Source organism: Falco biarmicus, chromosome 5, assembly GCF_023638135.1.
Source record: "Falco biarmicus isolate bFalBia1 chromosome 5, bFalBia1.pri, whole genome shotgun sequence".
Classification (NCBI taxonomy): domain Eukaryota; kingdom Metazoa; phylum Chordata; class Aves; order Falconiformes; family Falconidae; genus Falco; species Falco biarmicus.
This window is the reverse complement of record NC_079292.1, coordinates 78080808-78093356: the sequence shown is the minus strand read 5'-3', so window position 1 is coordinate 78093356 and position 12549 is coordinate 78080808. Positions and strand designations below refer to the sequence as shown.

The 12549-nt window shown below is 48.8% G+C and overlaps 1 protein-coding gene across 1 annotated transcript in view; it reads right to left on the bottom strand.

Annotated features, from left to right (window-relative positions):
• Positions 1-5892: 5892 nt before the first annotated feature.
• The window catches only part of ARHGAP8 (Rho GTPase activating protein 8), a 94435-nt gene continuing 87778 nt past the window's right edge, over positions 5893-12549 (bottom strand). Inside the window, exon 13 of the mRNA XM_056339815.1 lies at positions 5893-6029. Coding sequence (XP_056195790.1) covers positions 6000-6029 — 30 coding nt within the window. The 3' untranslated portion in view covers positions 5893-5999. The remainder of the gene's footprint in view (positions 6030-12549) is intronic.

The following is a 12549-nucleotide window of genomic DNA, read 5'->3' as shown; positions in this document are numbered from 1 at the left end:
ATTTGAATGAAACAATGTCTGCAGAAGCCTGTCAGTTTTATATTTGCACCTCTTCAAATGTAATTTCACCTACTCTTCCTTCTCTCACGCTCTCCCCTTCCTCAGCAATCAGAGGAAAAGGAACTCTTCTGTATGTTGGGAAGTAACACGGAGTGATGCCAGCCCTTCCCAGTGAGCAGAATGAGGAGGACAGGCATGGCTTGTTTCTGTCAGGATCTCAGATGTTTTGGGGCTTCATACTCCTAGAAGAAGCCACAATGGATCCAGTCTGGCCTAAAGGCTCAAAAATCAAGAAGCAAACTCAGGACCTCTCAATATTTTTTATATTCAGTTCATGATCACTGACAGCTATTTTTGCATGGTGAATTTCACGGTAGCATCAGTCCAGCTAGCAGATTCTCTTGCAGTAGAAGACCTCCATGTGAGGATGACAGCACAGACTCTACCACAGCTATATTAGGAGTTTATTCTACATGCTGATGTACCCATAGCATGCTGGTTTCCCAGCAGTTTGACGGCCTATTAGGCACACTTACACTTTTAGAATAGTGCATTATAAACTGATGTGTACTTTTTGTTCTGTGTTCTGCAGGTTCCTCTGTAGTTGAAAAGAGACGCATTACACTGAAATGAGTGGCAACAGCCACATCAGATAAAAATCCACTCACTTTAATCAGGTTTTGCCAACTGCAGCTTTTTTTGCTTAGGAAATGAAGCTTGGCTTCTGAGATCAATCACTAGTGACTGACTGGTGCAAACAGAAAATGCCAGGCTCTGCTTCTGTAAGCCACTTTTAAGTTCACCAGGGTGAATATCATTAAAGCGAAAGGGTTTTCTTCCACCCTTAAAAAAAGCAAACAAAAAATTAAATTGTCATGATGGGAAAAAAAATACTACAAAGCCTACACAAGCATATAACGATTCTAGCTAGTGATAAGGAGAAAAAAATATTAAAATTATGCCATTGCTCTTTGAAGTTGTTTGCATTTGTACTGGTGGATTGCAGGTGATTTCTGTGCTGTTTAAATGCAGCAGAAATGCTACACCCCAATCTTTGATTATCAGCCTCACCCATTAAGCAGTTACCACCAAAATTTTAATTTGCTTTCACATTTCGTCTTTGGCTTTGAGATGCAGTAGTAAATACTCTTTCCCCTCAATATTCATGCTGGAAACACAGCTGATCAGCCATCCAGTTGCTGTCGACAAAGCAGTCCTCCAGCTGCCAAGATGTAAACTTCGCCACGACATCTTGGTGCTTGTGCTTTGTCTGTTCCGCGTCGGAACGGCACTATTTCGTTGATCATGTGTGCTCCTGCCCCCTGCTACGGTCGTGGCTAGACTGCGGAGCAGGAGCGCTCCGTGATTGTGGCTCTCCATCACCCGCAGGGGAGGTGGGCCAGCCGGCGGGCGGGTGGTCTGGCTCACTCATTGCACTCCTGAACTCCCGCATGCTTACCCCCCTCCCAGGGAGCCGGAGGGAATGTAAGGACAGCCCAGGGTGCCGAGCGAGAATCATGGCTAAAGCATCGGCCTGAAAATCAGAGTGATGCTAGGTTTATTATTTTCCATTTGAGGAGGCTTGAAACAGTAATTTCACGAGTAAGCCCAGCACCTCCCTAAAAATTACATCTACACACACACACACACTCTCCTCATTTTCCAAAATGGGGAGATTTGCTGCAGCAGCAGAAGAGAGAACAAGAGACGTGCACAGCCCCAGGAAGGGACTCTGTGTCCCTGCAAGGGAGTGAGCAAAGCTCCAAGGCCATGAGTGACAAGTGCTGGGCAGCACCAGTGGTGGTGAGCCCTCCTCCCTTGGTAGCCAAGCGCAGGCAAACTCTGTGGTGCCAGAGGAGTTAAAAAAACCCACCACAGCAAACCTCTCTCCCTGTCATCCAGGGCATCTTTGTGTCCTGCTGCCAGTGTGCTCAGTGTTATTAAAACCCAGGGCTGTGGTTTAAGTGTAGCTGCTGAAAAAGAAATGGTCATGCTGTTGTCGGACATGGCCACGAGCGTCCTTCACCCTGATGGGCTTTCGTGTCCCTTCACAGCAGCACTTCCCAGCTGTCTTCATCTGCTTCTTGAGGGCCACTTCTGCTTTGTTGGGCCATGCAAATATTATTGCTTTGTCTTAGTTAAAAAAACAATGCTAACTAAAAAAAGGTGGCATTAGAAATAAGCGCATGAAGAAACAAATTGAGAAAAATTAAATTCTGGTGTGGATATTATGTTACTATTTAACGTGCATGTGCATAACAGCAATTTTCTAACCCTTTGAAATTGCATCATAACAAAAATATGCTTTGAGCCACTGACTATTGTTACATTCTTATCTTCCTTGATTACTTCATGACTGCAAGAAATAAACCAAGTCCCACCATGTAGTTCACATTATCAGGAGGTGCCACCTGGATCATCGCAGCATTATTCCTGGGTCCCATTCTTAAAGTGTGGAGGAGGTTGAAGGTGCATCATTTCTAGCTGCAAATTTGCCAGGTGAAACGAAATACCTGGCTTCCCTGTGGCTTGGGATGTTCCTTGTCGTGGGACTGAGCACCTGATGGGTGCCAGCTGCTGCAGCACGTCCCTGTTGCCAGTGGAATGCTGGACTCCACGTCTGTGCTGGGCGGTAGGTGCCAAAGGCAGAGCTGTGTTAGGGAACATCAGCACGAGTCTTAGCAGCTCAGGAGCTAATCCCTGTGCTATGCCGTGTGATACTGCTAAGCACTTCTAAGCCATCCCAGCGAGAGCTTTTGCTTACATGGGTATGTTTGTACTTTGCCTCTGACGGCTCCTCTGTTTTATCCAGCTTCTCTTAAGCTCATGGCTAGATGAAGGACATTTAATGGCTTTCCAGCTGATGTTTTGAGTACACTTTGGAAGAGGTCCCAACAAGTTTATGTCTCTACTTGCCTTTTATATTTTTTTTTTTAAAAAAAAAGTTCTACCTTGCACATGACTTTGAATACTACTCAGGACTACAAGGTACCTTGGGAAGTTCCTTGTTCCCTGTTTTACTTGCCCAGCCCATCCTCTTTTAACAAGCTGACACCCCCATCATGCTTTGAAAGAATAAAATTTGTCTGTCATTAAAGTAGAATTGTCAAGCTGGGAGGGGAAAGGAGAGCCTGGCATGTCCCTTCGCCCTCACAGCCATTGACAGAAGTGGCAGCAGCTCCATCACCATCACCTGTGGAAATGGTTTGCCCAGGCATGAATGTTACCAAGCCCCGTTAGCCACATCCAGCAGCAAGGCTTATTCATCTGATCCTATGTGGCTCCAGGAGGCTCCAGCCTGATGGGAACGGTTGATCCAAGGGCTTTTCACACAGCATTTTTCTACATGTTTTTCTATTCTCCCAGTGAAATTTGTCTGCGGATCTCCAAGCAGAGCTGAGACGGTGCTGGGTGGCACTGCCCTTCCCCTCTGTCTTGGCTGAGGGGCTCCAGGGGCCTCATCCAGCCAGCACTGGGGGCAGGAGAGAGACGCAGCCAGCTGAGCGCAGGTTGTGTGAATTCACCTGGGTTGGGACTTGATCTGACATCAGCTGTCCGGTGGCTTTGTGCTGAGCAGTGCTGAAATTGGGCTAGAAAAGGAAAGGCTGGGCCAGCAGCGCTGTTCCAATGTGATTTTTATTTTTTCGCCAAAACAAAACCAGCCATGCTTGTGGTCAAAAAAGACATATTTAAAGTAATGGAGATGCCCCTCTGGTGCATGGCTTCTGCCCACTGCTCAAGTCAGTTGGGTTGGAAAAGGCTGAGCGAGAGCAGGATTTGGCCCTTAAGCAAAAGGAAATAGGCTTTATCGATCCCTCATGTCTAGCATCAGCTCCTGTGCAGGACCGTCAGGGCTGTTGCTTCCAGCAAACATTTGCGGTCCCTCTCCATCTCCTCCTCTCTCACCTGTTGATTAAAAAGCCTGGACTTGGCCCAGGGAACAAGGAGTTTCTGGGTTCAGACCCAAGGCAAAGGGTGTTGATCTTTAAGTCAGGTTTTGGCATAAACCTCATGGGTGAAAGTCCCCTCTCAAGAAATAGCAACTAGGAAAAGAAATCGGCAGCTGGTGGCATGGTGGGGTGGGAGGTGAAAGCAGGGACAAGAGGAATCAGCAGAAAATTCAAGAAAACTGTGATGGTCTGTGGATGCTAACCCTCCTGGCTCTGGGCAAGCTCTGATTTTGCAACAGGCAGCCCCTCCACTCCACACAGTCTACGCAAAGCAAATGCATCTCAAATGCTTTAGACTGTTGGGACCTTAGAAATGTCTGTTTGATAGCTCAAACTTATTTAATAGCTGAAGGACATCAAGCCAAGTCTTTTGGTTTTATTTTTTGGGGTAACTAAGAACAAAAAGTGTATAACTAGCTGTAAAACAAGCACCATCTACAAATCCAGAGCATGAAGGGCTCTTTGAAAGTCACCCGCGTTCGGAGCGGAGCAGTGAGTAGGTGTACAAGCAGCGATGCATCAACCTGTTCTCTCCGCAGAGCTGCCTGTCCCTGGTCAGGCTGGCCAGCGCCCGGCACCACAAGGTGAAACGTGTTTTCCATCCCTGCTTTGGACAGATGAAGGGACAAAGACAGGCAGACACACAGAGCAGCACAGGATGGTCACCTCTGTGTTTGAAGTCTTGCCGGGGATGGGCTTAGCACCTCATGGTAAGGGGAAAAGTGTTTCAGGCTCTGTGAGTTCTCTCCTCCCTGGCTTGTGTTCCCAAAGCAGCTTTTGTGCACAAACAGCTCAGAGCCACTCAACCGGTGGTTTTCCCATTGGGTTGTGCTGGGTGGGGAATGAAAAGTCATAGTGGAGACACACAGTGGGATGTGACCAACCCTTGCTAAATTCTCCGGTGGGGTATGGTGGCTGCCGGCAGCTGTCTGGGCTGCTCCCTGCAGCTTCACTGGTGCAAAAACTGTACTTTTACTCATGGCCGAGATGACTGGCAGTGCTCCTCATCTGCCTCAGTGAAGGCAAAAGGGTCCTGGTTCAGATGTGTGTCCCCATCTGGGAAGCATGGCTTGGGGTGTCAAAACAGAGTAAGAACTAAGGCTGTGCAAACGGCGTTTCCTTCGATGGGGGACCTGCCTGTGCCAGGAGATCTGCCTGCATTGGGGGATCTGCCTTTGCTCTAAGGGCTCATCCCATCCAAGCAGATGAGTGAGAAGCTGCCTCCTCCGGCTCCGCCTGAAGGGTGACTGGCTGTCTTTGCCAATCTGCCCCTGTTCCACCAAGACACACAGGGAACGAGTCAATGGACTTGCTGAAGCAAGCATCAGATCCTACCAGGTACTATGAGAAAAGGAGCCTGCAGGACTCCCCTTGTTTCTAACCCACCTTAAAAATGCCTCCGAGGTTTTTTATTCAGATACCTTGGTTTCTTCCTAGTTCAATACTAAGCAGCTACAGACTTGGAGGACTAATCCATTGGAAAGATGACACTCCACCCACTGCCTGCTTCCAACACTGGAAAGCATGAGCTGCTTTGCCCAAAGCAGAAACAGTGTGAACAAACAGGCGTTCACTGAGGGTTGCACCTTCATGCTGTTGCCAATTAAAACTGAGTAGGACTGGCAGTCATCTAGTTTCATCACCAAAAAACAAACTGACACACAGGTGGTAGGTAGATTTGCCATTTACTTTCAAAAAACACAACAGAGGAGAGTTTTAAAATTCTTGTTTTGAACACGACAGTGACCAGAACTACCAAGTTTTTTAAAGGTGAAATTACAAATATTAGAGAACTAGGGAAACACAAGTCAAAATAAAGTAAGAATTAACAGGTTGTGCAAGTGGGTTTCCTTTGACAGGGGATCTGCCTATACTGGGGTGTCTATCTGGTCCAGGGGATCTGCCAGTGCTGGGGCATCTGAATTCACTTTACAGGGCTGGTCCCATCCACGCAGATGAGCAAGAAGCCTCCTCCTCCATCTGCACCTCAGGGGTGGCTGACCATCTTTGCCAACTGCCCACGCTTCACCAAGACACGTGGAGAGCCATTCAGCAGTCCTGCTGGGGCTGAGAATCCACCTGGAAAAACAAACACAAACTGCCCACAAGCCCAAATTGCCCAAAATCTAGTCCTCCCTCACCAGTCGAGACAGGGGAAGGACGTGGCAGGTGGCATCCCTTCTCCTCCGTGTCACACACACAGGCGATCCCCACCTCAGCCTTACTGCCACTTTCTGTGGGAGCCTGACACGTGAGTGCATGAAGCAAACCGACAAACCTCATGAGAGATTCGGTAAAGCAGCCTCCCCTTCCCCTCCCAAAAGATGTCACGCTGAGCTTTAGCACACGGATCTCCCTGCGCTGCCATCCTACATCGAATCCCTCAGCCTCTTCTAGAGACGTTTCTGGCTCTTGCTACGAGCCTTTGGAAAAGCCCTTGCAAGTGACTGCAGGTCCACGGCAGCCAGCCTGGCCACCCAAGCACAACAAGGGACTCTTCTGCAGGGGAGCTGCCAGCCCATCACCCCTGACAGCTCAACACCCACACAACCTGCTCCTCCCCGTCCCCGTCCTGAAACAGCTACGGGCCAGCAGGCAGGAGCACCAAAACCCTCACCCCCCGTTGCCTTCCCATACTCAGGCGACACACCAGGGGTTTGTGCATTCACTCAAAAAGCCCCTCTTACAGGGGTGGCTGGGGGCACTGGGGCTGGAGAGGGGGAGGCTCAGGGAGACCACATCGCTCTCTACAGCTCCCTGAACAGAGGCTGTAGGCAGGTCAGTGTCGGTCTCTTCTCTCAGGGAACAAACCAAGTTATGCCTCAAGTTATGCCAGTGGAGGTTTCGACGGGATATTAGGAAAAACTGATTCACTGCAAGGGTGGTCAAACAATGGAACAGGCTGCCCGGGGAGGTGGTTGTGTCACCATCCCTGGAGGTTATTTAAAAGATGCATAGATATGGCGCTTAGGTGTAGGGGAATGAAGACAGTGGGTTGGTTGACATTGATGATATGCATCTGTGGCCTTGCTTTGACGATGTGCAGCTGTGATCCTACAGCAAAGTGGTTAAATAGCTCTGAGTGTAGAAGTAAAACCCAGATGAAGCAGAGATGAGGAGTGTGGTCTAGTCTCTGGGGGATGGAGAAACAGCATGGACAGTAGCATTTGACCAATGGTAAAGCTTTTTTTGCTGCTTACTTTTTTATTTGTGTTATTTCCTGACTGCTGTAACTCAATTGTAACACTTAGGGACATGGTTTAATGGTGGGCTTGGCAGTCCTGGGTTAACAGTTGGACTTGATGATGTTAAAGGTGTTTTCCAACCGAAATGATTCTGTGACTCTGCCATCGCCTGTGCCCTGGGCATTCAGGGCTGCTGTGGGGCTGCCTTGCACAGGGCTACCCAGCGTGCTGGAGCCAGAGGGGCATTTCTTTTTGAGGCAATGCTGCTCTAGGTGTGTGTTCGTGACCTGTTCCATCTAACTGGGCTCAGATCAGAGCCAGGAGATGAGTCCTGGCAATGCTGGCTGCCCAGCAGGTGCTGGGTGCCCTTGTAGTGCTGGAGCAGCCACTGAATGTCGCAGCCTAATAAGAATCGAAAGGCACATGTAAAGGCCTCAGACATGAAATAATAATGAAACAAAAAAACAGATCAAAGCTTTTAATTTCACTCTAAGTACTTTACTCTTACTCTCAGAAATTCTTATCAAAGACAGGCAGATGTCACCGCCTCCAGGGGTCTCAACTCGGTGGTTCTGGATTTGCATTTACTCCAAAAATTTCCCTTCAAACCCAGAGACCTACGGTGTAAAAGCAGTGGCAGGTTTGGCTGTTGTGAAACCACATGCTGAAATTTAAAAGCACCGTGGGGCTGAGTAAGGCTTTCCAGTGCCAATTCAGTGCTGTACAATTGTAAATACAAATAAATCCCTGTACAAATGCCATCAAGCCTCCACATACTGGTGAGATGAAGTATTATCAAGTAACATAAACGTTTATTTCCATGGTAAAATGCTAGCACAGGCCTTCCTTTTTGAGCTGTGTATTAGGCAGGAGCGGCTTTGTGAGGCTTATAAATAAATGGGGCTTCCAGCCCCACTGTGCCATGGGTGGGCACCCACTCACGTGGTGCTCAGCCTGTGTCAGTCGCCCTTTTTTCCAGATCAAGGTGAGGATCACTGGGCTTTCGTGTGAGGTGGTTTGCCTGGTTTTCTCTTTTATCCCTCTGGCCGTGAAATTGCTATCCTCAGCCCAAAGCTCACTTAGTGGGTGATGTAAGTAGTTAGTTTATTGGAAAGAGCATTGCAAGGGCCAGCTGGGAGCAGGGCAAGGGCAAGTCACCTGGGGAGGGCACCATGAGTTTGGGACATTTCCCCCTGAAATCTGGATGCATCCTGGCTCAGCTGATCAGGCTGGCAGCTGCTGGAAGGTGACATCAATGCAACCATGTCATCAGGGAGTACAAAAACAGCAGGTGCCCAGAGGAGCAGGAGCTGGTGTGGCTGTGCCGAGTGTATGCAGCTCTTATCCTATAAGGGGGCACTGATGTATGGATAGTGCTTGCTTGCGGCAGCAACTTGCTGAGGAGGTTGTCAGCAGGGATATACAGAGATTATGTTATAGGAATGCCAGCGTTGGCCCATCTGTAACTAGTCGGGTCTCCCTGGCAACAGAAAGGGCTGAGGATAGATGGATGGATGGCCCCACACGCTTCCCCAGCCAGCAGGCATAAGGGGGGTCTTCCTCCATCCCTCAATGGAACTGGGCCACCAGTTCACCCAGCCCCCAGCAGATGCCCGAAGGGTGGTGGGACTCCCGACCGTGACAGCTGCAAGGAGCCAGGGATGCGCTGCAGGACTTTGCCCTCCTGAATTTTGGAAAATGAGGTTGCGTAGAGCAACAGGTAATTGGAATAACTCCTTGGCTGCTGGCAGAGGTCCAGCTGGGTTGTTTCTCTGCAGCAGTGCTATGAGAGGGGGACACAGTGCCAGCCCAAAGGGTATCAGCCAGGGGCAAGCTGGACAGACTTTGTTTCTGAGCTTAGCTAGCAGCCTAGGAAAATAAATCACACTGCATCCTCTTGGAGAGAAAAAAGCATCATTCAACACGTTATCTGGGCATAATAATAATACTAGTGGTGCCACAGATGTGCATCTTCAAAAAAAAAAAAAGTGCAGAAAATAGAGTGCTAACCTAAAAGCCTGGGGTGCTGCTCCCCAGCTTTGGCAGTGCTTCCCAGCAGTGGGGTTTCCTCAGGGCTCCACTGCTCTAAGCTTATGATGAGCATCAGGCTTTTTGATCAAGGTAGGTTTTAAAGGTTTGATCAAGGCTGACATTAACTCTTCTTGAACTCTAAGGACCTGTTCCCCAGCTATTAGCACAGTTGGAGGTGCCAGGAGCTGGGGATGCCCAGACACCTGTTGGTAGAGGTCACAAAAGCTTTATGCTTCCCCTTTCAGCAGCTCTGGGCAAAGACTTGGACCTCTGGGGAAAGCTACAGAAAGGGTGTAGACTTGCTTTTCTCTGCCCAGACAGACACAAATCACTGCCCCCAAATCCTCATGATTACACCAGAGCTAAAACCAAACATACCTATTTAAGCCCTGGTTTCCTTTGGCGTCTGTAATGTGATTTGGTCAGCAGGTACCAGGGGTGCAAGGACTCCCAGGGTCACCCTGAGACTGCTACTGGCAAAGACAGGATTGATCCCAAGGGACTGACCCTCTCGGCGCAGTACCAAAGCCACCCTAACACCACCCAACACCATGCCAACAGCAGATGTTTCAGCCTGAGAAACACCCATTCAAGCCCAGCCAGCTGGCCAGGCACCATGGCCATGGCACACAGGATTCTTGCCAGGGAGATGATCAGTGTGTGTGTGTAAAGCTTTGCTCCAGTGTTTGTCCTCTGCTCCCTCCCATCTCAGGGAGAAATGAAGCATTTAAGCAGTGTATGTGTATCTTATCTTGCAGATGCTGTCTGGAGCTGCCAGGCTGTTTTATATCTCAGTTATTGCTACATCATAAATATTAAAATATGGATGCCAAGTTCAGATGCTCCTGGTTGGAGGTGAGATTTGACTCCCACTCTTTGGCCACTGGCACCATCCTGCAGGGTGGTGGACCTTGTGATGGGAGGGCTTTGGAGCTCCTGGTAATGATGGATGTACTGGGGACCCTCCTGTGACAGCTTCCCCTTCTCCCCTAAACAACCATGCAGAGGAAACATCTCACCATTGTGCCACAGCCCTTCCCCAGGGCGCTGCTGGCCCAGCTCTGAGCGCTGCTCCTACACTGGCGGATGCAGGCATACCTGCGGTGGGCAAGGGTGCTGGGGCCCTGGGTGCTGGCAGCTGGCACACCTCTGGGCTGAGCTGCCGCCACCGCACCCAGCAGCAGCCAGTGGAGATAAGCTGGCTGTCAGGCAGCCATCAGCTCTCTGAAGGCATCTTGAATTAAAAACTAATGATAGTTTGCTTTGGTAGCTCAGTTTTGATAGTGCAGCCAGAGAAAAAACAGCCACAAAGGGAATTATTTTTTCTTAAATAATTTGACTCTTTTTACTAGATGATTTCTGGGTGTTTTCAGTCATCTCTTTTAATTTCTCTCTGTACAACGTGGAGAAGGAAGCCTTGGGCAAATAAAATGATTGTCAAAGTCCTGAGTGAGAGAAGATGCAGGAATGAAAGCTTTCCCGATGGGCTGGTATTAGCTTATCAGCCATTGCTCTCCATGGACAGAGAATGGAGCAAATGGGATTAGGCCCTAAGCCCAGACGAAGTGCCTGGTTTAAAGACCAAGACTGGCTTCATGAGAAGGAGGTGGGCTGGGTGCTTGCGATGAAGGCAAGATGCAGGATGCGCTGTTGTGCAAGGGACCAAATCTGGCACGGCACAGGTGGAGACATCTAACCAGCTGTCAGAACACTGTTAAGTCTTCCCACTCACAGCATTTAGCGTGTATTCACCAGAAATGTCTGCCCAGGTGCTTTCCCTTTCTCACCTCCCCTTCTCCTCTCCTTTAGAAGCTGAAGCAGCTTGGGGCTCAGTCTTTTTGGGGCTCTCGCTGGCAAGAGGCAGGGCAGGGCACCACAAACCTCTTACAGGGAGATGAGAAGCTCACTGGCATAAAGGGCAAGAAGTGCCTTTGAAAAATCCTCAAGTTGTGCCAGAGGAGGTTTAGATTGGGTATTAGGAAAAACTGATTCACCAAAAGGGTTGTCAGGCATTGGAACAGGCTGCCCGGGGAGGTGGTTGAGTCACCATCCCTGGAGGTTATTTAAAAGACGTGTAGATGTGGTGCTTAGGGACGTGGTTTAGTGGTGGGCTTGGCACTGCTGGGTTAATGGTTGGACTTGATGTAGTTAAGGGTCTTTTTCAACCTAAATGATTCTATGAGCCTGTTAGCAGATAGCTTTGGTTTCCTCACCTGACCCATCCTTTCCTGCTTTTCACCGGTGATGTCTGTCACAAGTCTTGTGAGGAGAAGGAGGAGGAGGAGGAACTGCCTCTCCATCTCTGCACTACCCATCATCTTCAGTGCCTTGGTGCAAAGGGGTTTCCTACAGGGAAATTTCCTGATTTCTGAGGCAGCCTCAAACAACTCATCCTCCAAGACAGTGCTTCCACAGTTGGGTCCCCAGTGACAGCCATGGGCACAGGACATGTAGTGACTGCAGAAAATACAGCTGTCATGCTGGGCGCAGAGTCCTATTAACTTTCAAGTGGTAATTATACGGAGAAGTTGTGATACTGTGACATGCAGAGAATGGGGTGTTTATTGCCTTCCTGGCAGGAGCATGCCGGGTGTCAAGGCTCGTGAGAGAGCTCTACAAAGCCTCTCATTATTTTCATCCTCTCATTTATATTATTTTGTAAAAGCTCTTTTGGTGCAGAAGACAGTGATATTATCTCACTGAATTTTAATGTTATTTTGTAATGGAATGGATTTGTTTTGTCCTTGTACTGTGGCCACTTACCCATCCAGGGCTGGCAGTATGCACTCTGGATCCTGGAAGGATTTTGCCACAGTAGCGCTTGGGAGGTCAGCCACAAGCCAAAGATAAGAGGAGGGGGAAAAAAAAATATTCATGTTTCAGAATAGAATGTAGGGATGGGAATAGAATGTATGTCTGCTAATCCTTCTGCAAAGGTGGAAGTGGCTTGTGATAGTTTGACACCTTGCTTGCGTAGTTGTTTTGCAGCAGCAGTAATTATTCCATGCAGATAGGACTAACATGAAAGCATTTGGGGCTAGTGGCTACTGATATTTGGTAGCCCAGTGAATGTGAGGGAGCTCCTGTACTGAAAGGGAAAGGGAGGAGGGAAGCAAGTTCCCTCTATGACCCCTAATAGGGAACAAGGCAGACCCTGACACCAGCCCATGCCTTGCTCCATGCAGGTGTTCAGAGCAGAGAGCTATGCAGCCCGATGAGATGCTGTTTCTATTCTGGGCATGGTTATTAAATACAGTATTAGCTTTACTGGACATCTGCTGTGGCTGCATTTCATGTATGCACAGCACAGTAGGTTCTTCAAAAGTTAGAGGCTGGTGAGGAGGGCTGGGAGTAGTGGGAAGTATGGAAAGGAAAAGACCTTC